This window comes from Hyalella azteca, unplaced genomic scaffold, assembly GCF_000764305.2.
Source record: "Hyalella azteca isolate HAZT.00-mixed unplaced genomic scaffold, Hazt_2.0.2 contig15535, whole genome shotgun sequence".
In the NCBI taxonomy this organism is placed as follows: Eukaryota; Metazoa; Arthropoda; class Malacostraca; order Amphipoda; family Hyalellidae; genus Hyalella; species Hyalella azteca.
This window is the reverse complement of record NW_025945385.1, coordinates 134,593-162,162: the sequence shown is the minus strand read 5'-3', so window position 1 is coordinate 162,162 and position 27,570 is coordinate 134,593. Positions and strand designations below refer to the sequence as shown.

The 27,570-nt window shown below is 38.1% G+C and overlaps 4 protein-coding genes across 4 annotated transcripts; 1 reads left to right on the top strand and 3 right to left on the bottom strand.

Annotated features, from left to right (window-relative positions):
* Positions 1-4,380, top strand: LOC108665418 (formylglycine-generating enzyme). The gene is made up of 6 exons (XM_018152166.2): positions 1-690; positions 1,025-1,178; positions 1,465-1,636; positions 1,863-2,034; positions 2,690-2,763; positions 3,642-4,380. The coding sequence occupies exons 1-6, from the start codon at positions 145-147 to the stop codon at positions 3,736-3,738; spliced, it is 1,215 nt and encodes a 404-aa protein (XP_018007655.1). The 5' UTR covers positions 1-144; the 3' UTR covers positions 3,739-4,380.
* LOC108665419 (pentraxin-related protein PTX3) lies at positions 3,873-8,364 on the bottom strand. The gene is made up of 5 exons (XM_018152167.2): positions 7,547-8,364; positions 7,077-7,212; positions 6,635-6,852; positions 5,889-6,042; positions 3,873-5,426 (listed from the first exon to the last, which is right to left on the bottom strand). Exons 1-5 carry the CDS (start codon positions 7,706-7,708, stop codon positions 5,284-5,286), a joined length of 813 nt encoding a protein of 270 aa, XP_018007656.1. The 5' UTR covers positions 7,709-8,364; the 3' UTR covers positions 3,873-5,283.
* Positions 3,873-26,776, bottom strand: LOC108665421 (pentraxin-related protein PTX3-like). Its single transcript, XM_018152169.2, has 6 exons — positions 26,613-26,776; positions 23,985-24,120; positions 23,423-23,640; positions 22,472-22,625; positions 21,722-21,865; positions 3,873-5,282 (listed from the first exon to the last, which is right to left on the bottom strand). The coding sequence occupies exons 1-5, from the start codon at positions 26,718-26,720 to the stop codon at positions 21,723-21,725; spliced, it is 759 nt and encodes a 252-aa protein (XP_018007658.1). The 5' UTR covers positions 26,721-26,776; the 3' UTR covers positions 3,873-5,282; position 21,722.
* On the bottom strand, positions 12,671-16,935 carry LOC108665420 (pentraxin-related protein PTX3-like). Its single transcript, XM_018152168.2, has 5 exons — positions 16,281-16,935; positions 14,955-15,096; positions 13,839-14,056; positions 13,167-13,320; positions 12,671-12,838 (listed from the first exon to the last, which is right to left on the bottom strand). Exons 1-5 carry the CDS (start codon positions 16,404-16,406, stop codon positions 12,696-12,698), a joined length of 783 nt encoding a protein of 260 aa, XP_018007657.1. The 5' UTR covers positions 16,407-16,935; the 3' UTR covers positions 12,671-12,695.
* Positions 26,777-27,570: the final 794 nt, after the last annotated feature.

Below are 27,570 nucleotides of genomic sequence, written 5' to 3'. Positions count from 1 at the left end.
TTAAAATAATATTTTGTATAAAATTTTTGTTGTTAATAGATAATTTCAGCTTAAAAGCTAGAAAATTCTGAGCTATGCTAAGTATCTTCTTTATTGAAGAGCTCATAGATTCATCTGAGACTGCTGCATACCCTTGTTTTAATTATGGATTCTAAAGAATATTATCTTGTTACATCAATCATCATTGCCAGTTTTGTCCTGCTTGCTACATCTGATGACCAATCCTGCTCAGCACTTTCTAAAGAAGATACACAAACTTGTGGATGCCAGACTAACAGACAGCATGCTTCTCTGTCACCTGAATCAAGAGTGAATGTTGATGAGTTTGATGCTGACAAAGCAAATGTCAACACAAAGGCTTATGCATCGCATCTTAATGACTTGGTTGTTGAAGCTGGTGTGCCATCACTACAAAATTATCAAGAAAAATCTAACTCTGATGAGAATTATTCAATGGATAATGGAAAGACACCCAAGTGTGAACACAATTGTTTTTCTGAAGACCTTGTTGAAGATATGGTACTCATTCCTGGTGGAAAATTCACAATGGGAACTGATTCACCAATATTTATTGCTGATGGTGAAGGTCCTGCCAGATTAATTGAGGTGAAACCTTTCTATCTTGATAAATATGAAGTGAGCAATGCTAAATTTGCCAAGTTTGTTAAGGAAACAAATTATGTGACTGAGGTGAGATTTTCATTTCAGACTTGCGCATACATGGTTATTTCTGAAATACTGTTACTGAGCCTGACAGCCATGTTGTTTAAATAATTATAGTACCTATATAATATGTCTTGTCCAGATTCAAAATTGTCATTTTTTTGCAAATTTAAAAAGTAAAAGTAATTTCTACATTGATTATTTGTGAAAGCCTTCCAACTAGTTCCTTTTAATACAATACAATTTCAAAACTTTTTCAGTATTTTCAGGTATTCTGACTATACATTGTTTACATTGGGTTTCAGTAATTTTTCATGCACTAGTTGAGTGTAATTAGTTGATTAGCTAAATTTATTTGCAGGCTGAGAAGTTTGGTGATTCATTTGTCATGGAACTAGAGCTGACACATGCAGTCAAGTCAACCATAACACAAGCAGTTGCTGCTGCTCCTTGGTGGCTTCCTGTTAAAGGGACTGACTGGAGGCATCCCACAGGACCTGACTCTAGCCTAAAAGGTATGTGAAGCAGAGATTATACAAGTTATATATATTTCTTATTTACCAAAATAACTGGTCTGATCCACCTCAGACATCTTGCTTCCAGTAACTTTCTGTTTTATTTATTCACCTGATACTAAATTTTTCAACAACTTTCCAACTAGTCTCATGAATCATGTTGACACTTGTAATGTAATACTACTGTAATTGACTAACTTGTTTGACTGGTAGTATGTACCTGTTTTATCGATTTTTAACTTTTTTCCTGTACGTTTATAAGAATAAATCACTACAAAAATTTCAGATGCATGGCATGAACCAGTGGTTCATGTATCGTGGAATGATGCGGTGGCTTATTGCAAGCACCTTAACAAGCGACTTCCCACGGAAGCAGAATGGGAACGGGCATGCCGAGGAGGCAAAGAAAACAGGCTTTTCCCTTGGGGCAACAATTTTACTCCTGCTAATGTTCATAGGTTTGTGATCTTTGTAATTTATAATTCTCTACCGTGATCTAGTTACAACTTGTGGTCTCATTTAAGATAGAAGATCCTGACGATTCATTTCAGTTGGTGGTGACTCTGGTAGATGAACATGGGATATGGACAAGACAAGAAGATATTTTTTCTTTTACTTCGGGTAATTCAATTCTTGTGTTGTACAGTTTCAGACAATTTTTATTCATAAATTCATTTCTGGCAGGGCCAACACGTGGCAAGGCCAGTTCCCAACTGCTGACAATGGTAGTGATGGGTGTGCAGGGCGCTGCGATGTCAGCCGCTTCCCACCCAACGCTTATGGTCTTCACAACATCATAGGCAACGTTTGGGAGTGGGTGGAAGACTGGTGGACTGTGGATCACGTCAATGGCAAGGTCTGAATGATTTGTTTTATTTTTTGCAGTACCTTGTAATATTTGTAATTCAATCCTTTGAATCTGACTGCACTGAATATTATTGGCGTGTACGGTATAAATTGGCATTAGCAAAGTCTAATTAATCTACATTAGTATTTTAGTAGGATGTTGGATACCATTTATGAAAATTATATTCACTCTAGAGTTCATAGAATGATTAAAATTTTTAATGAATAAAATTTTTAATGAATAAAATTTTCCTGTTAGCTAATTAATCTGATGGCCTTCAGTTTCATCTTGACCATGTGTTGTATAATTTTTTTTCTGTTGTTCAGACTGATTATTTTCATATGATTTTTATAAGGCTTATTTAAATTCGTGAATCATTAGTGAGGTATCAATTACATCACTAGGTACATTTCTTAGTCTTTTAAATTAATTGTTCATACATCATCCCTAGTTGGCCCTACCTTTATATATTGCATTTAGATTTACTTATGTCATTTCTTCTGCTTTGCCGTATTTGCTAAAGGCATTTCTTAGAATACCTTTATCTGATCTTTACAGAAGTTAATTCAAATGTTCGGTATTTAAACTGAAGCTCTTATATTGATGATTCTTATCTGTAATTATCCACTTCTCAAAAATTGAGGTGACGTTTTAATCATTTCAGTCTCCTCCAAGCTTTGGCACTGATAAAGTCAAGAAAGGCGGATCATTCATGTGCACCGAGCAGTACTGTTACAGGTAAATGTCTGGTCTGAGAAGTGAGATAAGCTCTGTTTAACTTAAAGGGGGATTATTCAGGTGCACCGCGCAGTATTGTTACAGGTAAATGTGTGGTCTGAGCAGTGAGCTGAGCTCTGTTTAACTTAAAGGGGGTTTATTCAGATGCACTGAGAAGTACTTTTTCTGGTCTGGACTAAGCCGCTAGCTGAGCTCACATAACAAAATAAAGAGACCTCAGAGAACAACTAGAATATCACTGTATTTTTACTTCCTGTGTTGAATGCTTCTTGGTCCTAACACTTCCCTATGCAAACAGATTTTCGGAAGAAATTCTTCCCCTTTTCCGAACGCAGCCTATGAATTCGACCACTAACGTGTACTGCAGCTGATGCCGCACTACTGAGGGCCAGATCTCATGATCGCACTTTTCTGCAATAAAAATCTTCCTCTTGGTTGCGCTTGATATTTGTGCAAATTACTCATGCAATCAGCCTAAAGAAAATTCCTCTCCTAATTTGAATCCAGGCAATAGCTGGAAAATAACACACTCGATTTCGAATCGCTAGGTACCATGTACGCGCTTTCCATATTAGGGGTCATTCATTTGGTTGTTTTACTCAATGATCAATAAACTGTGATTATGTAATGCTTTCACATTTCCACCTTGTGATTTAGCTGCGCTAGTTCAGTTTGTTTTTAAGCTGATGATATTTTCAGATACCGATGTGCGATTTTGAATCGCTAGGTACCATATACGCGCTTTCCATATTAGAAATCATTCATTTGGTTGTTTTACACAATGGTCAATAAACTGTGATTATATAATGGTTTGATATTTCCACCTTGTGATTTATTTGCGCTAGTTCATTTTGTTTTTAAGCTGATGATATTTTCAGATACCGATGTGCTGCCAGGAGTCAGAACACACCGGACAGCACCGCCAGCAATCTTGGCTTCAGATGCGCCGCCACCAGACCAGTCGCTCACGGCTGAAATTTCCGTTGGAGGCGAGGAATTTATTAGCAGTCTGGGTACTTAGCATCATGCACGATTCTCTAACACTTTGGCAACTGTAATTTGGACTTCGTTGTAATGGTATTTAAGTAATGATATTTGCATAATCAATGTGAGGCAAGTAATTTTATTGAGTACAATTTGTATACCAAAAAATTGTGGTTAAGTAAATTCTTTATTTGTTTAAAATTTTTTTATATTGTATAAGCCGTTTTCTACTCCACGTTGGAAGCTTCACTTCAAGTGCCAATCTTGGGTCGTTACGCTTGCATGTCAAAAATGTATTATTTCATAGCATTCCACTTAATGGCATTAACAAAATTCTTGTTCTTTGATCGATATATGTTAACTTTGATATAACATGTATTAACATCAAAGTAATTTTGAAGGCATTGACAAAAGCAGGAAAGGATTAGCCATCTAGATTCTATTATTCTTAGATTGTTCGCATGTGTGAATATTTACTCAAAAAGCTGTGTTTGTATTTGTTATTGGAGTCTAAAAAACTCTTTTCTTGATACATATAGAGTTTCTTATTAGCGTGTGTATATTGATATATTTCTATATTCATACCAGTCATGTGGAGTGCATTTAATGTGTTTTAGCAATAATATTGTTGGCTGTTGAGTTTTCATTTCCTATCGTAAATTAGCATTACAAATAGGTCAGAGGCCCCAGTTTCTGAAGATTCAACAATCGTTTTGCTATAGTTTTCCTATTATAACTTGAGTCCTGTTGGATTCAGAGATGGTATTTCAGATTTTGTGTTTACTTTCTTCAAGTTTCTCCAAAATTTCATTTTTTTAATACTTTTTTGAGTATGGATTCTTTTAAATTGCGAGCTATTGCCTATAACTCGACTTTTTATTTGTCTTCAATTTGTTTTTGTATTGAAAGTTTTTTTTACTGTTTCGTCCTGTGTGCAAATTTTGTGCTCGGTGATTTGAAAAAGGATGGTATTTACTCCATACCCAAAATAACACGATCATACAGGCGCTTTAAAAGTGCACTCCATGCTTCAAAAATGCTGTTGAAAAGTTTTATGGTATGACGAAAAATTGTATTTGGCTAAATCCTAAATTGAGACGCTAAAATTGCACTGCAAAACAAAATGAATCTGAGTGAAAAACTCAATCTTAGCTTAGCACATGCGTCTTAATGTGTAAACTTCGCACTAATTAAAACTATTACAGAATTCAGTAGCAAATAAAATGTAAATACAATTTAATTTTAACGTTTTTTGAGACCATCTTGATTATCAGTTCAGCAACACCGGTCCGAACACAATTTGGTAAGGACAAAATGCAATGTAGTTGTAATTCATTTCTCTTTTTGAGAACATCTCACGACCATTAATGGAATTGACTTACCAAACTTCCTATCTGACGTACGCTTGTTTTACTACTGTGGAGTACATATTCTCAGAAATTCAATGAAAATTTCAAGACGCTTTTCATTATGAGCTCAAAAGTTTCCGTTATTGATTTAAAAGCGTCACGGCAAGGTATATGCGTCATAAGCGACTCAGAAGTTGCCACAGACTGGCTGTGCGCGAGAGGACCTCACTCCGCCGTACCCCAGCCTGGGAGTGTTCAGCCAGTCGGCGATCTCTCCACGAGCGCGCGGCGAGCAATCTTTTGAAACTTGATCCACGTACCGTCTCGAAGCTGACAAAAATGAGAATAGCATTATGCACTGGATTTAACACTCATTTTGTCTTCGGGTCAAAATTACACGCAACACGACCCTATACATAGAGGGCTTAAATTGGAAATGATAACAACAGCTAGAGGGTTAAACTTTCTTTCATAAACTTGGAAATATTCGGGCTTTACAAAACGAGTGTGACCTGCCGAGTAGTTTTCTAATGTAAATTTTGTTCATGATGTTGCCATTCATGAATAGATTTTAAAACGGGATTATGCCTTAAAGTATGCAGAAAATTGATGTATTCGCCTAGTTGTAATGTTCACTATGGTGACTCGTACTAATGAATGAAGTAAGTTTGGAGACGACAGTTGTGTGTTGATCGGAGGAATGTTGTTCACAGTCAGAGGTTATGGGCTCATGGAAGAGGATTAGTTTCCTTTATGTCGAATTAATATTAAATTATGAGTAAAATTACTCACTGGGGTCAGTGGAGAGATGTTTGTCTGAGACGCTCATAAGAGTAACACTGCCCTCCAAGCCTTCGCCGTTGTCCATGCCCATGTTGTTCACGATGGTATTTTGGTGCTGGCCTGTTACCAGCACCCCGCCGGCCGGTATTTTCCATCCGCGGCTCTGTCAACCAAATTTTATTTTACGATTCTACACGGAAAGTGAATCGAAAAATATTACATTTCAAGTCGAATATTAGATTTAAGTACACTACAATCGGAAAGCCAGCTATAAAACTGTATTTTACAAGGTGTGTTTTCTTCCCATGAACTATCTGCGTCGTACCTATTCTGCACGAGTAATGAGCGTATGGTTCAGATTAAAAAGCATTGTTCAATATTTACTCTCAAATTCGGTGAGCTCTACCGAACTTTATTAATCTTGTGTATAGAGTAATAATAATGATAACAGTAGTTACCCTTTTAAGCAATGATGATAGTAGATACTGCATGTGCCTATAGAAATTTAATAGCACATAAGGTGTTCGAGCAAGTGATTTCAGGCGAATCCTATGACAAAATTGACACCAAGAACCAAACCGACAGCAAAGTCAAAACATTTGCTTCGACACCATGGTCTTCAACTTTTGCTTACCGGACACTAAGTCCTGACCAACCTTCTTTCTATCTTGAGATCACGTTTAGTTTCCTGATGACCAATTCTTCATTGTTTGAATTCTCAGATCATTGACCCCGTTTGTCTTTCAAGCACTCACTTGTTGATTAATGCCAGACTCGACGAGCTGACCACTCTGCCATACCGACCACTCGCCCGTTTCTCCACTCCAGGAGTGGCAGAAATGTGACCACATACGAGCCTGGAGACGACGAGCTTTACTTCTGTACACATTTTGACCGTTAATGTCCAGGGTCCAAAGAGACTCTGACCCGCGATACTGCAACGTAATGTTGTCGGTGTTGACCTCTTCGTCCACTGCACAACCCGACATAATCCGATTAAGTTTAGCACAGCCTAGCACCAGGTATATGACTCACAGACATCGTTAAGCATGACACTAGGTAAACGACAGGTAATCGATCCCCAAGCATTATAGTTGTGCATGGTAGCTGGTAAACAACGCACAGACATCGTTAATCAGGGTAGCTGGTAAACAACTAACAGGTATAGTTGTGCATGGTAGCTGGTAAACAACTCACAGGCATAGTTGAGCATGGTCGCAGGCCTAAGAGGATTGTCAACCATCATCCAGAAGCAAGTTGAGATCTCATTCAGCTGGGAAACGTTCGTAGCGAACTGTTCGTACTGCACGTACATCCTCTGGTGAGGGGTCATCTGCGCAGAGATGATTGTTCGAGTCACCCTTCGAAAATTAAGATCAATGTATATCTTCTTACCTCCATTTTCCGGTTAGTAATAATCTTCTATAAATCTGACTCGTGTGAAATAAACGGTTTAATTAATGCATTGAATTCAGGTCGCAATTAATGTTCGATAGTTGATCGTCACACGTTATAATATGAACTATCACAAATATATGAGAAACGAAGGTATCTAACAGTAATGCATGTTTATCTGCCAGCCTTTTTTTTCTGTGATTTAAAACGTTGAAATAAAATGAAATCAGTAAAAAGCAAAAAGAGATGGTATGCGATAAATAAAATATTACCTTCATGTAAACGACCCCGTCACATTGCCCAGGTCTGCGGCTCTGGTCAATGGAAGGGAAATGAATGACTTGATTTGCACTGGTCCCGTCGTTCGAGCCGAAATACTGTCCATTAACCAGCCCTGATGCTAGTAGAATCAAAGTAACGTGTACGAACAACATTTTGTTGTCTCTTCCTGAAGGGAGAAATATTTATTTAGCCGAGCCGTGTGTTGAATTTCTGAAGAAATTTATAATCACTATGACTCAATCTTATCCCGCCATAGCAGTTTTTTATTTCTTCTAAAATTGATACCAAGTAGGTACTATTTGCCTGAAGAATAATTCAGTTTTACTCATCTATCACATTCTAATTTTCTACCGGACTCTTCCTATCTACGTGCCACGTAGTAACAGTTGCAGTCGGTGAAAAAATGGTTAAACATGTCATACAAGAGTCTGAAAAATCACGGTAAAATTGTTCTTATTTGGACGGTGTCAGGTTCGTTTCTCGTTATTTGTGTGCTCTGTTGATGGGATCTTACATTCTTTGTAACTTTAATCCACATCGGCAAATGATTTACTCTTTTTCACTTATTCTCACTACTACTTTAACCAATTTTATTTAGATCCGTCCATTTCAGCATTATGATGCAAGTTCATCGTAAATAATTCCAGTAATATTAAGCTTTTAGTGCGATAAAAATTCTGTCACAAGGCGAACCCGCTTGAATAATCCATTTGCCCTCGTATCGTAGTGACGGCTTCAACACTTTCCTCTTATAAAGGAAATTAAAAATAAAAATGCGGCTTTAAATAATTACCACCGCATCTTACCATAACCACTCAAGGACGCGTCTACTGCTATTGTGAGAGCGGCAGCCTCAGGCCGTAGTCTTTATGGTGAGCCCAGAGAGAAGCGTCCGCCTGCTACCGGAACTGTCGCTAAACGCGCAAGAAAAATCTCCCTTTTTAGCGCATTTTCACATTTATGGAAAACGGCGCTATTTTGCTGGTCATGTCAGTCTGTCCGTCCGTCTGTCAGTCTGTCCGTCCGTGATTTCACGTTTTCGTCGACGAGAAAATGCGCTCTCTGTCACTCACTGCAGTGAGTACTGAGTTATATTTTTTAAAATCTGTTTCACTATCCGAAACATCCTGCCATTTGCATGGCTGCTCTTAACCTCTGACGTTTTGGATACCGAATGCATGAAATTTTTTAGGCTTTAGCTGACGTTCCGTGTTCTTATTTACTTGTGAACTGGTTAAATATGTATTTCTGGGATACGATGACAATGTGCATTTAGATGCTAACGTCCTTTCATATTAATCTTTGTTTCACAACGTTATCTTTTCCCGGCTTCTTGTACACGTCAAAAAGGTCAGTAAATGGTGATATTTTCTATAGATGTTATGTTTTCCCGCTGCATATGTTACTCTTATCACCACGTGCATTCTCTTTCCGGTGTTATGGACAACGGAAGGAAAGGCGGGAATTAACCATAAAAATAACGGCAACCTGTGAACCTGCGTCCTTATTTGAGCAAGCTTCATATTTCCGCAGGTTCTCCGTTCATAATTTCTTCAAATACTGATTTATGCTGGTAAACAGAAACTATTGAATCCCAATTAAACGTAAATTATACTTTTGAAAGAAAACTAAGAATATAATCTCTTCTTCTGAAGACTTAGTTCTTTGAGGCCTCCATCATTTGTTCTGCGAAATCGATGCTCTTGCTATGGGAATTATTATTTTTCAAAGAATTATAAAATTTGCCACTATTACTGTATGAAAAAAATATTTATCAATGGAATGAGACGAAAGCTAAAATAGCTACGCTTTTCGTTTCTATCAAGGTTTATCTAAAATCAAAATTTACGAAGATTTTACCTTTCAAGTGGCAAATCGATACATAACATTTCCCTTGTCAAAAAAAAAAAAGCGTTAGCCAGTTCAAAACCAAAAAACTTTGTATATCATGGGAGAACAGTTTAGTGAAAAGTCATTATTTCAACGTTTACAATTATTCCAGTAAGCATGCAGACTGGCGTGGCATTTTATTCAAATTGGATCATAGCTACGCTGTACGCTCGCGCACGAATTATGAAACGCCACTTTATTTGCACCTCGAACTCGAAGAAACTTATTTTTGTGCTTTTTCCACCAACTATGAAATTTGAAAGGCATGTACACAAATTATGACCATCATGTAGTCATATATGTTAAGTTAATTATCTTCGATGATTTACAATTTTACAACACTTCTCTTTAACTTCCCTTTTTGTTTGTTAAATTTGTCTGCTACAAAACTTATAATTGTTATATAACAAACTTCTGCCCATGGCTGAACTATACTAGTTCAATCATGGTTCTAAAGTTCTACCTGTCCAATCGATCTGAAATTTTTGCACACAAAGTCGGAGACAATGCTTGAATCAATTGATAGAATAAATAATTTAATTTTTTTTAATATGACAGGAAAACCGAAAAAATAATTCTTTTAAAATATTTAAAAATACAATTAGAAATTCATTGTACATGTGTAACGTCGAAGACACTGGTCTCATTAGAAGTGTTGTCTTTAAAAAGTAATTTTTGAATGCATATTATTTTCACTCACTTTGCGGCAGACTTGTGAGGAAACTAATCGTCAATTAAGATGGCGTGGTACTGTATGCATTATTCATTTATTATTATTATTATTATTATTATTATTATTACCAGTATTTTGTTTCAAAACATGAATGACTCGGATTCGTATTTTGACCCGCGCCTTATCTTGGCACACGTACCTAAAAAGTGAAATAGTCGCTACTTTGTAGCTTGAAAACAATTAATTCAAACTTTACGATTGGACAATTGAATGACATTGACAACAGTTGTTGTTGTCGCCAATCGTTCTATTACTGTCTAAATATGAAATGGAATTAAAGTTATATTTTGAATCTGTTGTCCTTTAATACGAGCAATGGTTTTGTTGGTCTATATTCACGTGTTCCTAAACCGGAAGCTTCAACTTATACTAACCTTATTACTGTAATATTGCTATTTACGGCTTAAAGACGCGCAATTGTTATTATAATAATAATAGCAGTTTCAGCGTTTAGCAGGCCGTAGGCCTGTCGCCTATTCTTAACATCGCAGAACATTCACAGCATTTTGCAGTCTCGAACGCGCAACTCACTGCTCCAATTTACCGCTTTGCTTAAGAGGCCCGTTCAGCCGGCTCAGCCGCGTTAGTCGCTAATGTAATTTTATAACTATTACTAGGTCCAATAACTCCCCTCATAAATAAGATATAAGTCTGAAATTTGGAATGCTATCCTGGCTAATTATTTTCAATGTGTAGACATTAAGATAAATTATGTAAACTTTTTATTTCAACTGTTATCAGGGAGGATGAAATCTTGCACCCCGATAATCGTAAAGCGTGTGACTTTTCTAGCAATTTCTCGATATACGTCGGTTCAACTATTTATTCTTCATTGATCGCTACCTCAAACATTTCTGAATTATTATTATAGTATTATATATAAGCACTTGAAGCCCAAGGGTAGGTGAAACTTCCGTAGATTAAAGCACGACCAGACCTTTGGTTGTCATACTCTCCTGCAGGCGCCGGCAATAAATTTTGTCTTCAAGGTAAACATGCACTCTTCTTTCACAGCCCACTTCGCAGTCTGGTCTATGAGCGTCATGGTCGTACATATATGAGCGTAATTATGTTTTTAAATATGAAGAGAATGAATGCAAAAAACAACACAATTTTGTATAAAGTTTTCCATATGCTACCACATGAACGATTATTTTAATGCACATCTGTGAATTAAATGAGTTAGAATATAGCATATTAAAATCTATACGTGCAGGATTCTATGTAATCATTGGTGTATTTCAGTCGATGTAGAAATTTTCCATGTCAGCAATTTATTAAAAACGGCTAAAAAATGTTCTTATTTTCATGTCATTCCATTCCTATAAAAATTTTTCCAAGGAGAAAAAGTAGTCAGTAACAATGCATTGAACATCGCTTAATAATATATCATATTAAGAGCTGGGATCGAACCCGCGCCTCTCTGCGTCTATTATGGTACTCTGAACTTTAACCACTGGGCCACCCTGCCCATATTGAAAAGTATGTCGAAAAAATATTGCGTGTTCACAAGTTGTCCTTTAAGGCCTATGGTATACTCGCAATATTCTTTCCTGAGCAAATTTAAGGCTTAAGCAGAACAAACGCATTCTACTGAAAACATTATTCTTTTTGTATTTGTTCCAGAACAATACTCAAGCTAGGTTTAACTCGTGCTACCGAAGGTGACTATTATTTTCACAGAAATTTTCAAATGTTATTTTACTTATAAATTTTTCCACTGGAGTTTTCTGCAGTCGTGATAATTACGAACTTGATGCTTGATGTTCAGTCTTTTTCGTGTTTATCGGTGTAGGCACCTTGATAAATGATGCTAAATTTTCTCCAATTATTATTTTTTCAGTTTTATTCTCATTCTGGGAAGCTTTTTAGTGTTTTCGATTATTTTTTAATATTGTTGTTTATTAATTGGGTAAAATATATCTGGTTTTCATTTGGTTGAAATCAATTTACACTTGAACATGATTGACTTTAATGTAGTTCGTCAAAATCATTTGTGGTACGATTAATGTTTGTTATCTACCGATTTTTGATTAGTATAGGTTAACAGTAAATTGTGAAAGGAACGAATCAAACGAAAAAATATATCAACTCAAATTTGGGTAGACGTGCACATGGAAAGTGTACACATTTCACAATAAAAAGCATGCTCTGGTCTTCAATCAAACTTGCATAAAATGAAAGCTTCTGCCGAACTCTTTTGTTACCAAAATAAATATCGGTCAAAATGCTTCTGCCCTAAATTTTTGTTGAACAAGAAAATGAACTCGAACTCCACACATGCCGTAACAATGTTTGACGTAGTTAAAGGCGATTGATACTCCCTGATCCATAACGAGATTTTAGGTATTTACAAATTTTTCGATACTGTTCCGGTTAACTTGTAAACAAATTTTGGACACACAAATTTCTACAATATGAAAAAATTGAGAAGTTCGCAGTATATTTTTAAGAAATTAGAAGTTCTCGGTCTTGAAATCTCCTTATTTAATTAAATAGTTTGTGTTGCGGTCGACTTAAAAGTTGCCACAGACAGCCTGCGCGCGAGAAGACCGCACTCCCCCAAAGCGCAGCCTGGGAGTGTTCAGCCAGTCGGCGATCTCTCCACGAGCGCGCGGCGAGCAATCCTTTGAAACATGGTCCACGTACCGTCTTGATACTGCAAAAACACGATATTAAGAACGAAATATGCTTTGGATCGAATCCCCTTCGTGTAAAGGATAACTTATTTGACGAGAATTTAAGGTTTTTATTATGCATAAGAATATATTTTGCAGAGAGAACTGAGAACGAATTTTTTGAGAGAGAAATGCGCGTGTGAAGTCACGACATTCCCACTTAGGGTACATGACTAAGACTGATGTCACTTGGGAGATGGGTGACTGTTATTGTTTGAGCAGAAGATTGTGTACTCACTCTGACATCACAGAAAAAGAGCTGATTGCTTCTAAAGTATATAAGCTGAATCAGTGGTTTGATTTACTCACTTGAGTCAGTGGAGAGATGTTTGTCCGAGACGCTCATGAGGGTGAGGCTGCCCTCTAAGCCCTCACCGTTGTCCCTGCCGCCGTTGTTCTGGATGGTATTCTGGTGCTGGCATGTTACCAGCACCCCGCCTGCCGGGATCTTCCAACCGCGGCTCTGACAATCGATTGCCGGGTTTAAATTAGATTCCATTGTCATTTTCGGAGAGATTTTAATCAGTTATGCAAAAAAATGCTTATTATAATGTGACAGCGAATTTTCGGCATCTCTTGCTAAATATTGACCTCATGATTTCTTCATCTATCACTCTCGATATCACTCCCGACTCATTTTCTTTCAGTTTATGAATTCATATATCATAAGAAAATTTTATTTTTCAGAAATCTATTGTTCAATCGGTTGGTGGCTCTTCGATTGTTTCCGAGCTAATGATTTTTGTGCACATGAGCAGATAGTGCAAAATGAGTCTAAAACTCGATATTTAATTATGTGATAACCATTAAGATTATATTGAATGCGAACGTCCAATCGTCTAAAGGCTTCTCCCATTTATTTCCCGAACACTAAACGATGCACTAAGCATCTCCGTACCGCGAAAATACGTTAGCTTCTATATAACTAAGTCTCGATCTTCGAACTCCTTGATTTTAATGAGTAATTTCTCGACCACTCACTTGTTGATTGACGTCAGACTCGATGAGATTGCCATTTTGCCACACCGACCACTCGCCCGTTTTTCCGCTCCATGAGTGGCAAAAATGTGTCCACTTACGAGCCTGGAGACGACGAGCTTTACTTCTGTACACATTTTGACCGTTAATGACCAGGGTCCAAAGCGACTCTGACCCGCGATACTGCAACGTAATGTTGTCGTTGTTGACCCTTTCGTCCACTGCACGAGTCAAAGATTGCCAATTAGCCTTATAAATTAAGTAAATTGACCGCATTAATTCTCCCCTGCATAATAGCGGGAGCGCAGCCGTGCACCACCAATTTTATGCACCAATAAGCCCTGAATAGAACGCCTTGGATCTCTCCGGATATCCACCAATCAGCCGTGCACCACTCGGCTTTGTCCTCCTCCGGCCTTGACCACCGCCTGCCGTGCACCACCAAGTCGCAGATCGAATCTGACTTCCGGGCATCGTTAAATTACGTAATTTTCCGTTCACCGCATCTGGGGTTAGGTTTCAGATAGCATAGTTCTGTTCCAAAATTTATTGTCCTTCGACAAGTGGCCGTTCGACCGAGGGCTGGTTCGACCCACGGCCTAGATACGGACGGCTTGAAGTGTTGAAGGCTACGTTCCGGAAGGCAGGAATCATGATGGTCCATTACATCCAGGGCAGTTGTGGTCTTCGGCAGGCGACCCCATAATAGCTAGTACTCCAACTTACAAACTTCTTATGGAAACTATTAGTATTCAACATCCTCATGGAAACATAAACACAGTCATTCAACGCTCTCTATTTTTCAATCCTAAAAATGTATAATTTTGTACACGAAACTTTCGACGCTATTGACTATTTTGGGATTAATTAAAATGGTAAATTAAGACTTGCGAATTCGAACACCTCCGAAATACAACTATCTTCATGACCTTGATAAAAGGTAGTGGAATGTGTTGCCACTGTACCTTTTGTGTTGCCACGTTAGTTATCCTAACGAAAAGAGTTATCCTAACAGTTTGGATATTTGAGGCTCCGTTAATCTGTAGAATACTATCATACATGAACATATTTTCATGTTGGTTACTACCATGCATAGTTTATCATAAAACGATCACTTACTGGCATAGTTGAGCATGGTAGCTGGCCTAAGAGGATCGTCAACCATCATCCAGAAGCAAGTTGAGATCTCGTCCAGTTGGGAAACGTTCGTTGCGAACTGTTCGTACTGCACGAACGGGCTTGTCCTCTGGTGTGGAGTTATCTGCATGTAAATTGTTCATTTAAGTCTTGTACCGTTTATCACTGGTATCACAACCCTATACACAAACCCCTCTTCCTAAAAACTTGATCCACCGCCAAATAAGTACTTGCAACCACTTAAGTTGTGAATATTTTCTCGTCGCACCAATTCACTCGCAATAATGACCTACCACAAAAAAAAACGAATGCTTCAAAACGAAAAGCCTAAAGCTACAGGCCTAATTCCATTGGAGCCTCTTCAATGTAATAATATAGTATATAATATAATTGTCAGCTCTGAAATGACGGTGGTGGTCTGTCGCCTATGCTTGAGCACTCGGCGACCTTGCTGATTTCAACCAGAAACTTCACAACTAGTTTTGGAATTTTAATTTCTATATAACTCGCAAGTTCAATCTGATTTTTACCATTTTACTGCCCCGAGCTTCTTATTCGTAGATAACCCACTTTTCTCATCACGAAGTTCTCTTTTAACTTCTAAAAATGCAGGATTCTCCATCACCGAAAACTGATTTCTTATATTAGCACACGCTTTCACTCAGTATAAAGCCAGTTATTAATACAGTAATCCCTCGCTATCTTGCGCTTCACCTGCCGCAGCTTCACTGAATCGCGGGTTCACAAAAAATATTAGTGAGACAAAACTTCCTGGATCATCGCTGGTTCGTTGGTTTCTGGGGAAGTAGATCGGTTGATTAAAACCGTCCGCGGAACTCAATCGGCAGTGTGGAAGGGTTTGTATTAGTGGAAGGGTTTGTATAAACACTCGATGCAATGAAAGATTATCAAACAACAACGATATAAATACCTAAATAAGTACTATCAGTCGATCAATTGCTTGTCGAGGATTTCACTTATCGCGATTTAGATCTGCGACGTAACACCCGCGAAAGGTGAAGGATAACAGTAAATCCATGCAACAGATGTACGTGCAAACTGCATGCTGTCGCTTACAGTACATAAGCTACTTCAAACTGCGCTCCTCACGCAAGGAACGCACGTTATTTATCAGTCAACTCAGAGAGTGCCTGCTAAATGAAGATGTTATTCATTAATGTTATTCACATTCTCATCGCCGCTCATTTAGTGTCGTCAACGTTAAATTTTATTTCAACTGGTTTGAAATTCGATCGTATTGACCTCGTACAAAACAAAAACAATCTGCGGTAGGAAAATGAATCTTACCTTCATGTAGGGGATCCCGTCGCACTGCCGTTGTCTGTTGCCCTGGCCTCCATAGTCAGGAAACTGGATCTGTCCTTGTACCAGAACTGCCACCAGTAGAATCAAACTACAATTTACAAGCAACATTCTTTCCTACTCTGATGCTGGGAAAGGATTGAGTTAGTCATAGAAACTTACATATAAGTGTTCAATGACCTAGCTTCTGTTTTTGTAATTTTTTCATCCATTTTAGATTTGCGCGCAAGTATTTACGAATCATTGAAATTTTCCCATCATTTCTTAACGAAATACCGATAATATTTCACTTTTTTAGTTCGTCTTGTTCCCAATAAAAGGCCGTAATACATTACAATCGTCAAGTCGCACCAAAGCTTTCATTAAGTTATTCTAGTAAGATAATGCATTATTATGTAATTAAGATAATGCTCAGCATATTATGTATCGTTGGTAATACTGTTTATTGTTATTTCACATTGTGATGCAGGTCAATTGTGTCTCAACTGACGCTTGTAAGAATTATTTTGTTATTTGTAGTACCAAATATATATATTTTTCTCAACACTTTCTTACAGAATTTAGTTCAAAAATTGAACTGTAAATGCCATTTCCTCGTCGCAATACCTATAGTTCTTCGCCTATTAAAATGGCTGTTTGGACCAATCCCTTTACATTCTGTTAATTAGCACCGCATAAGACAATAACCACACAAGCGTGCGCCAACTGCTATTGTGAGAGCGGCAGCGGCAGGCCGTAGTCTTTATGGCGAGCCCAGAGAGAAGCATCCGCCTGCTGCTTCACCTCTGAATGAAAATTAGATTAATATTTGTCAATTTTATGGAAAGTCTGCCTCGCTTGACCCGGTCATAGATTGGAAACCGATTGTATGAATTTGTTAAGGTTTCTACAAGTTCCCTAGGCTTATGGTTCGGTGTTAATGATTTTAAATATTTTCAACGGCACACGCTACAATCTGAATTCGAATGGGATATGTATTTGTATAATAATGGATGATTCCTTGAACTATTTTTGCCTAGGTTTTCGTCTAAAAATCAAAACTTGTAATAAAGTTAACAAATTGCTTTATCAACTGACTCAAATGTCGACACGACACATTGAGAAATGATCTAGTTTGAGAACTTTATGAAGGCGATTTTTCTGATGGAAGTATGGATAATGTACAGCAGAGGCAGGTTTAGTAGAACATGGCTGCCAGTTATTATTGGTATATAGTTTTTATCATGTACCACGTTTGCTCGATGTTTCTGTAATGGTTGCTCAAAATGTATTATGAACTTGAAAATCATCAAAGTAAATAAATGAAGGATAAAAATATTTAAATCATTTTCTTTGCACCGTCATTCAAAGTTCTATGGTTTTTCATGACCTTTCGTAAAACGGGGAGTTTCTTTTAATCAGAATTCGATCTCTTGCATGAAGATTGCTTTTTGTCGTAAAATTGAAGGCAATTTTGATCAAACGTTGGGAAATTTTTTGGATTACTGACTATTTTTTACATATAATAGGAATATATTAGAAACATTTTCTGAAGTTTCTTAAAGATCTATTAATGATTAATCCTTCGGATTGCATGAGAAGAATTTGAAGTATAAACCTCTACATCATTCTCTGATCCTCGATCTTCCTCAGACGGTACTGACCTGCGGGCCGTTCTCCATAAGTAGTTAAGAGTTCGTTATTCGGTCAACGAATAACAGACGGATTTTCAAGCGAAGCCTGCCAATCACAGACGATCTCGGCCGCTACGTGTACTTACAACCGCCCGATAACAATAGCGGCAACTCTGAGCATATAAGCGCGATTTGATAGTGCGGCCTCTGTTACGAAGAAAACCGTCGGCAATCTCAGATGCAGCCATTTTCGTTTTCACTCATTGGTTCAAAGTTGTTACTGTTTTCGAAAATGCCTTAACCTAATTTTTCCCTCATTGAAGTACGTTCCACAATGCACAATAGGTTTGCTTATCGAGACATTCTATGTATTTTTCGTAGCATGTTTACAGGTTCTTGTTCTTATCACCGCGTGAGGACTTTCCGGTGTTTATGAACCACTAAAGGAAATACGGGAATTTTCTGGGGGAATTGCTATTCAATATTCTTATATTGAATAGCAATAGCAAAGCTTAATTACAGCTTTACACTGTGTTGCAATGTTGTTTCTGTTCTATCATTCGTAATAATTATCAGAATTTCAGAAAAGTTTAAATATATTTAATTGATGTTCTGCCAAACCAGAAAAGAGGAAGACGACTCGAGACTAATAGAAATGTATTACTATCCGATATTGGAATAAATAGCCTTTATATGGTGTAATTCGACAGAAACCTTTCTTTTATGCAAGTTTGATTGAACCCGCAGCATGCTTTTTATTAATAATAATATTAACATTAATAATAACAGCAGTTTAAGCGTTCATTAGGTCGTAGACCTGACGCCGATTCTTAACAGCGTAGAATATTCACAGCTTGTTGCGGTCTCGAACACGCAACTCACAGCTCCAATTCTGCTGTGCTTAACTGCCCGGCCTCCTCGCCGATTCTGACCAGAAACACGCGCACAGAGCTGGGATTGAACCCGCGCAGCTCTGTTCCACTCCTGGTACTCTGAACTGTAACCACTGGGTCACCCTGCCCACAATCAAACAATTACAACAACAGTTATTACCAATCTTATTTGTTTTTTCAATGAGTCGAACAAAATTTCTTGCTGGCGCCGGGAGATCAAAAAGCAGGTTTCCAAATGACATTTTAATGGAATGTGACGTTTCGAAAGACAATATTCATTATCAAGCAGGTGAAGGGTTTTGCAACTCTTGAAATTGAACTTTTGGAAATGACAGTAGTTCAAATCAAGGGTATTGTGGATATAGTTTGAAGTCTAAGCTTAAAATTACTCTGATAATAATTTCAGCGTCCGGACGAGTTCTGTAGTTTGGAGGTTGATAGCTGGAGACTCGTTCTTGATAATGAGGGCCTCAGCTATCGCCAGTCGCGATGGGTCGGGGCACCGCATAACTATGCTGGTGCCGGCCTCCACTGTCGCTAGGGTCATGGCCTCATTATGAGCCTTCCGCATGTGGTTCTTAGGTCCTTCAGAGTGTAGATGGCATGTGAATCGTAGGCTTAAGGTCTTGATAATAAGACCAATGTCGTTTATATTTTGAAGAAGTCTACAACCTTCTGCATTAACATGAAAATTTACAAACGACATTAGTTTCTTGAAGCAGTCCAGAAATTTTAAAATTGATTATTATTCATGCATGACAAGGTTTTTAATTTTCTTATTTTTGTAGTAGATCAGAAGTGTTATTTTTTCGTTATCCGTTGTTCTCTTGATATTATTATGGATGATTGACTGTAACACTCGTTCATCTACTTTGTGGCCTATGTTCATCTTTTTTGGTGATAGATTGTTATGACGGTTCCCTTAGATATTGCTTCTTTGTTGGTAAGGTTTTCTTTCGATCGAAAACTTGATATTTCAGTGTCAATAGTTTTATTTGAAAACTAATTACTTACTAAAATTAGTTTAAAAGTTTTGAGTTCAGTTTTTAAATTCCTTTAGGATGAGCAGGTCTTGAATGCTCTCTGTATGAGAGCTCGCACAGTGCTGGTTTTATAGCGTTGAGGGCATTCATTCATTTTCTTCATTTAGCACTTTTCCGACAACGCTAGATTTTCGGTAAACATTAGAGACAAATGAATCATCTTCAATTCGCACTAATATATCCAGGAGTGGCAGTTTATGATTCTGTCAAATTTCATGGGTAAACTTTAAATCTGAAACATGTTCCAAAGCTCTTCGCAGTTCATTCAAGTGCTCTTCGTCTCGAATGGCAACGAAAATGTCATTTACGTATCTGCAGTAAAACTCAGGCTTGATCTGTGCATTGAGTAACACTCGAGTTTTTTGTTGGCTCCAGCTAGCAATTGATCTTTAGAGTTTGGGCTGATTTCAATTTTTATCATTCTCAAGTTTTAGTAGCTATTCTTACAATAACACGAGTTCAATTCGATTCTTCGTCATGCTGAATTTTGATCACTTGTGACAATTCAGTCAAGGTTTAGGAGTTCGGCTTGCTACTTGCTTAGAGTTTGAGAAGATAGGTTTATGAAACCATTGGTAGAGTGTGGTCGGCAGATTTATCCTCTATAGAGGCTATTTAGATTCGGAAGAGTGTGGAGTTCCACACTTTTGTCGTAGGTAAGCTTGCTCAATTCTTTGGTAAACTTGATACGAAGTTGAGGGCTTGGAATGTATTGGGGTATACGATGAATATTTTCAGAGTTTTCAAGCTTTATATTTTCGATTTCGCTGCTACTAATTTTAATTTGCGTAGAATTAATTATTTTCTGTATCTCGCTGTAATTGTTTCATTTCATGCTGCCGGGTCGTAATTGCGAAAATTATCATTCTTTTATAGAGTTCCTTCCCAGATAAAAAAATTTGGTCATATACTAGGGCTTCGTAACTTTTTTTTGTGGTAAAATATACATGCATTAAAAAATTAGTGGCATGATGAATTATAATTATTGTAGGGTCTATAAATTGTATGAGGAGCGAATCCTACAAAAAAAATTAGTACCCTAAGTCATACAGGGAGCGTAGCCGTGAGTAACAAAATTGACTCGTAAACAGGCCCTGGGCCCAACGCCAACCATCAGCATGCAATATCTACACATAGCCTCAGATCAATGAGCTGTGGGTAACTCCGGCTAACAGTAAATCCGCTTTGCACAACACAGCCACTGCTTCAAAGCGCCGGAGCGCAACAGGCCCTACCGCAACAGGCGCAGGTTAGGTTAGGTTACGTTAGGAGTAGCATGTTACGGTAGGGCCTGTTGCGCTCCGGCCAGTTGTGCTCCGGCGCTGTGAACCAGTGCCTGTGACTGAACGGCGATGTTGTGGTGGGCGCTTTGTGTCAAAAGCCGTGAAGATGCTCGGCTGCGTTACGCTCGGGAAGGTATATGAATCGCACTGTGGACTTGGGCTATGCTGACCTCTAGCTATCCACCCAGTCATACAACGGTAGAAACATCCAGGTAATGTACACTGTCAAGGCCTTCACATTGCGCGATATGCACAGGATTTCATGAAAAAATTATTCCGTGTTATAATTTTATTGAGCTACATTTGAAAGTATTATTCCCTACATACTCGCACAATCAATAATATTTGAACAGGTTAAAACGCTAAAGGTATTTCCAATCTATCATAAAATTTTTGGTTCTCTGAAAACAACTTGAATATTTCAATTGCATAGAAATATTTGAATATTTCTATTTGATTTGAATATTTCTATATATGAAATTTGAATATTTTTATATATGAAATTTGAATATTTCTATTGCATAGAAATATTAAAATTTCCAAAATTAAAATATTTCCAGAAGTGTTTAGACGTATGTTTAAATTCGCGGTCAACTCAGAAGTTGCCACAGACTGGCTGTGCGCGAGAGGACCTCACTCCGCCGTACCCCAGCCTGGGAGTGTTCAGCCAGTCGGCGATCTCTCCACGAGCGCGCGGCGAGCAATCTTTTGAAACTTGATCCACGTACCGTCTTGATTCTGCAGGAATTTGATTATCAGTGTAGAGAACGACGCATGCCGAACCCACTGAATTGGATTCCATTATTCTATCAGCAAATTGTCTTTTTCTTATTATTTAACAGAATTGTAGAGAACGACGTGTGCCGAATCCACTGAATTGGATTCCAATATTGTAGCAGCAAACCACAATTTTCTTGTAATGTAACAGGATGGACGATAATTAGTAGCAAAGCTTAAATTTGAAAAAGGTTTGAGATCGCTTAATTTATAAGAATTTGATGTTGTACCGCAATTTGAACGAGGAGAAGACTCTGAAGTCTGAACTACTCTCACGACGATGCACGACACGTCTCGGCTACGCCGTGGCTTCGCAATGCTCACAGTTTAGCAACTATAAGACCTCGTTTTGCAAAAAGAATAATTGCGTGCGATCAGCCGTTACAGTAACATTTTCGATACGTTAAGAAGACGGTGGTTCATAGAGAGTTTAAAGATGTGCCATGGAAGGGGAGGGTGTGCGAGGTTATTTTAGGTGATATTATGATTTTCTTCAGAAATCAGCTTAAACTGAAATTTAATTTTGAGTCTGTTCTTTATTAAATAAATATTTATGTATCGACTCACTGGGGTCAGTGGAGAGATGTTCGTCTGAGACGCTCATGAGAGTAAGACTGCCCTCCAAGCCTTCGCCGTTGTCCATGCCCCTGTTGTTCACGATGGTATTTTGGTGCTGGCCTGTTACCAGCACGCCGCCTGCAGGTATCTTCCAACCGCGGCTCTGGCAACCAAATTTTACTTTACGATTCTGTGAGATTAACTCATCTAAAATGGTTGGTTCATAATATAATCCGTACGAAGGGCAAAACCCAAAGATTTGTCAGAGTGTCTAGCCAATAAAGATTCATATTTTGCATGAGGGAAACCATGGGTCTCCATGATAATCTATCCATTCAGGAGTGAAAGTATTTTGGTTTCAGATGAAAACTACTAGCTTCTACCGATGTGAAAATCCTGCCAAGGGTCTCTAAACTATTTGGTCCCATTTTCTTCCTGTGACCTCAATAATAAAGAGAAATAATAATGATAGTCAATTTCAGCTTCTATGTGCACTTTTATTGAACATATGATTGTCCCGTCAAGCTGTCTCGAGTTCACCCTGACTTGTATTTTTTGAGTTTGTGAATTTTCTTGTGAAGTGGGATCGTTCATTTATTGTTGCTGTTTATAAGGGGTTTTTACATACATGCAAATTATTAGCCACTTTTCTACTAGCATCTCTCCAGGAAACACATACCCGGAGTTTTCTTTGGACACCGCCCAAGCTATCACCTTCGATGCCTGCCACGCGCCGCCCTACAACGACACCGAGTAATGAACTGAGCTCTCCAGTCTCCAAAGCTATTACAACATCCCCCTATTAGGTTCAAAAGTCGAGTCGTCAAGTCTCGAGTCCACATTATTCGAACAAATGCTGCACCATGCACGACGCACCTGTATACCACGAAACTAAGTTCTTTTGACGAGGTCCTAATCATAGAATTCACAGATGGTTTACTCCTCGATAGTCCAACTCACTGCCTTGTTGATTCCAGACTCGACGAGCTGACCACTCTGCCATACCGACCACTCGCCCGTTTCTCCACTCCAGGAGTGGCAGAAATGTGACCACATACGAGCCTGGAGACGACGGGCTTTACTTCTGTACACATTTTGACCGTTAATGTCCAGGGTCCAAAGCGACTCTGAGCCGCGATACTGCAACGTAATGTTGTCGGTGTTGACCTCTTCGTCCACTGCACGAGTTGATGTTAGACAATTAATAAGTGGAAATGCAGCTTAGGTTGTTAGCAGCCTTTGTGAAAAAAGTTAGTGTACCTTGTTGCCTTTACAAAACTTCATTAGAACAGTCTTATTCAAACAATTGGGATATTTAAAGTTCATGCCCCTAAGTAGAATGAATCCATACATGGCCTTTTCAGCTAGAAAGTTACTCATGAGCAAAGTAGTCTATAGCACCAGCGGAGATGACTTGGTATAAACATAGCACCAGGTAATCGACTCCCAAGCATAGTTGTGCATGGTTGCTAGTAAACGACTTACAGGCATAGTTGTGCATGGTAGCTGGTAAACAACTCACAGGCATAGTTGAGCATGGTAGCTGGCCTAAGAGGATTGTCAACCATCATCCAGAAGCAAGTTGAGATCTCGTCCAGCTGGGAAACATTCGTTGCGAACTGTTCGTACTGTACGTACATCCTCTGGTGAGGGGTCATCTGCGCAGAGATGTTTGTACGAGTCAACCATAGAATGTTTAGGAGAGCAAGGTATGTTAACAGGACCCTTACCGTAATGGTAATAGCGGGGTCAGTGTTAGGCTATCAGACCTGCCGCCTATTCTTAACATCGCAGAATTTGCACAGCTTGTTGCGGGTCTGGAACATGCACCTCATTAGTCAAATTTTGCTGTGCTCAACCGCCCGGTCACCTCGCCGTCTGACCAGAACTGTTGCAGGTAGCTTGGATTGAACCCACAACTCACTGCTTCAATCTTAGTACGGTACTCTAAACTGTAACCACTGGGCTGCCCTGCCCCTAAAGCTGATATTTAGTGAATTGAAATCTCTTCCAGAAGAGATATATATTACTCTTTCACTGTCCATCAGCAATCATCAGCCAACCGTTCCAAAATAACACCGACTCTGGTCATTCCAAAGAATTACAACATGAGCATATATATATATATATATATATATATATATATATATATATATATATATATATATATATAAAAGTTACGCCTCAGATACTAAAAATGGCGCGCTTTCCTAATTTTTTATATATACTTTCTTGCAACATTTTCCTGTGTAATTTTCAAAGTAGATCAATAGAAACCTCGCTAAAGTGGTACATTTCTGTTAATTCTGTATGGAGCAAGCAAGTTATTAATGCGCAATCGTTGGTTTTATAATAATAATCTATTATCTAATATAATATGTAATAATAATATGATCTCATTGGTAATAGGTATTTAGCATTGGTAATATGTAATAAAATGCATGGTCTAATACAGCGGTTCCCAAAGTGGGCGATATCGCCCCCCTAGGTGCAGTGGAAAGAATTTGGGGGGCGGTAAGGAAGAAGAGGGTGGTAGGGGGCGGTAGTCCGAAGTCAATGTCAGAAGTTCGAACGTTTGTTTGACGATTATTTGTACACAACACATGCAGCACACGACTCCCAGCCATGGTTTTTTCACCAGATCTGTCTTTTTAACTTCTCTTGGGTGTACGTCTCGGACAAATTAACGGCTCGTCTCACGGCCAATTAACTCGCGGCCAATTTCCAAATTCAATGATCAAGGAATATCTCCAAAACTAATTAACTTAACTCGCTGAAACTTAGTACACGTATTCATTAGGACCTAACTATAATGTTTTGCTCGTGAAACTTGTTTGAATTTTGCCATCGTACGTTTGTTTTTGCCATAGTTATATGACAATACGGGCCAAAATTCACAGTGATCAAGTAATTTCTTTCAAATTACTGAACAGATTCCAACGAAATTTTGAATTTACAGTCCTTACTACCGAACGTTAATGTTTAGCTCGTGAAAAATTTTTCTATTGTGCCTTCGTTCGCGATTTTTTTTATTTCACTTACATTCGTGATTTAAACAGCAGTACGTGCTTAAATTCGCAGTAATCAAGAAATTTTTTCAAACTACTCAATAGGTTTGAACGAAATTGAGTATTTAAATACCTAACCTCAGCAATGGTTATGTTTACAATTTTTTCGTTTTGCCTTCGTATGCGAGTTATACGGCTATACGTATAAGGCTCTTGGTTAAACCGGCCGGCAGAAAAGCCGGTCGTTCCTCCTAAATCTTTATAGCTCGCGAACGAAAGCAAAATAGAAAAATTGTCACGAGCTAAACATCACCGTTAAGAGGTTGCATATTTATATTCAAAGTTTCGTTGAAATCTGTTTTGTAGTTTAGATGAAATTTCTTGATCGCCGCGAATTTGAGTGACAAATTACCCGGCCATACGGGCCGAATATAAGGAAGTGTGAAATCAAGAATGACAGTGAAATGGAAAAAAAACTCGCAAACGAAGGTAAAACCGAAAAAAATTAAAGCTAAAAAATCACCGTTCGGTAGTTAGGAATGTATATTCAAAATTTCGTTCAAATCTGTCCAATAGTTTGGAAGAAATTCTTTGATCACTGCGAATTTCGGCCTGTTTCGCAATATACGCGTGTAACTCAGCAATGAAGGTGAAATTAGAAAAAAATTTACGAGCTAAACATCTCCGTTAGGTTTTGGTGAATACGTGTTCCAAATTTCATAGAGCTGCGTTCATTAGTTTGGGAGATATTACTTGCTAATTGAATTTGGAGATCGTGAGACCGGCCACGAGTCCGGCCGTAAATTCGCCCGCGACGTCCTAGGTTTCTAGTGCTGAAACAATTAAAACAGCTGAAAAACATATTGGTTCACTAAATTGGGTTATATTTGTGAAATACACTTTGTGTTTAAACTTTATCTTTTAAAATTGCAGCGTACTAAATTTCAAAAAAGAGGCGTATGTCTGTGGGGGGCGCTAGAAATTCACTAGGGAGCCAAAGGGGGGCCAGCCTGAAAAAGTTTGGGAAACACTGGTCTAATAGGTAATCTAAATCACACAATGATTTCGTTTATAACGGATTAAAGTTATATTTTATTGAACTCCATTGAGCATAATATTAAGAGGAAGAAAACGAATATTACCTTCATGTAGACGACCCCATCGCACTGCCGAGGTCGAATGGAGGACTGGAACTGTCCTTGTATCAGAACTGCCATCAGTAAAATCAAGCTACAATTTACTATCATCATATTGTCGTCTTTTCCTTCTGAAAAATAAATTGATTATCATGGCATTATTTTCAGATATTTATCATTTTATCCAATGGCAGCACTTTCTTATCTATTGTGCGATTTTTAATTCTACCGAATATTATTATTTTGCATACAAATATTTTAATTCACCAATCTAAAATTATATAATATAAAAAATATTTTAGAGATGACTTGCTTCAACTATAACTCTATCATTCTAATCAATAGTTCCTTCGCAGTGTATATCAACGTGCTATATGGTAGGTTGAAAAGGTATATTTTTTCTTGAACACATGGCATAATTTCCTCCCATCAGTTTGTCCCCTTTTAAATTCAAATTTTAACCTATATAATTATTTATTAATTACCACCGCATATGACTATAACCACACAAGCGTGCGCCAACTGCTATTGTGAGAGCGGCAGCGGCAGGCCGTAGTCTTTATGGTGAGCCCAGAGAGAAGCATCCGCCTGCTGCTTCACCTCTGAATGAAAATTAGATTAATATTTGTCAATTTTATGGAAAGCTTGCCTAGCTTGAACCCATCAGGGGTTGAACCCATTGGATTGGATTGAATTGTGGTGGTGCCTGCAAGTTCGTTGGGCCTCTGGTTTGGTGTTGATCAGCTTTTAAATGACGCATTCTAATAAGCAATGTGAATTTGATGCGGAAAACATTCTGCAGTGTCTGCTCTAAAGTTTTCATTTGAAAGAGGGCTACAAAACGATCAAAGTAGTATTTTCATGGGATGCAAAGTTTGCAATTCTTTGTATCGTTTTCGTCTGCGCTGCGGTAAAAAGTTCTAATATTTATTTACGGGAAATTTTCTTCCATTGCAGTTGTTAA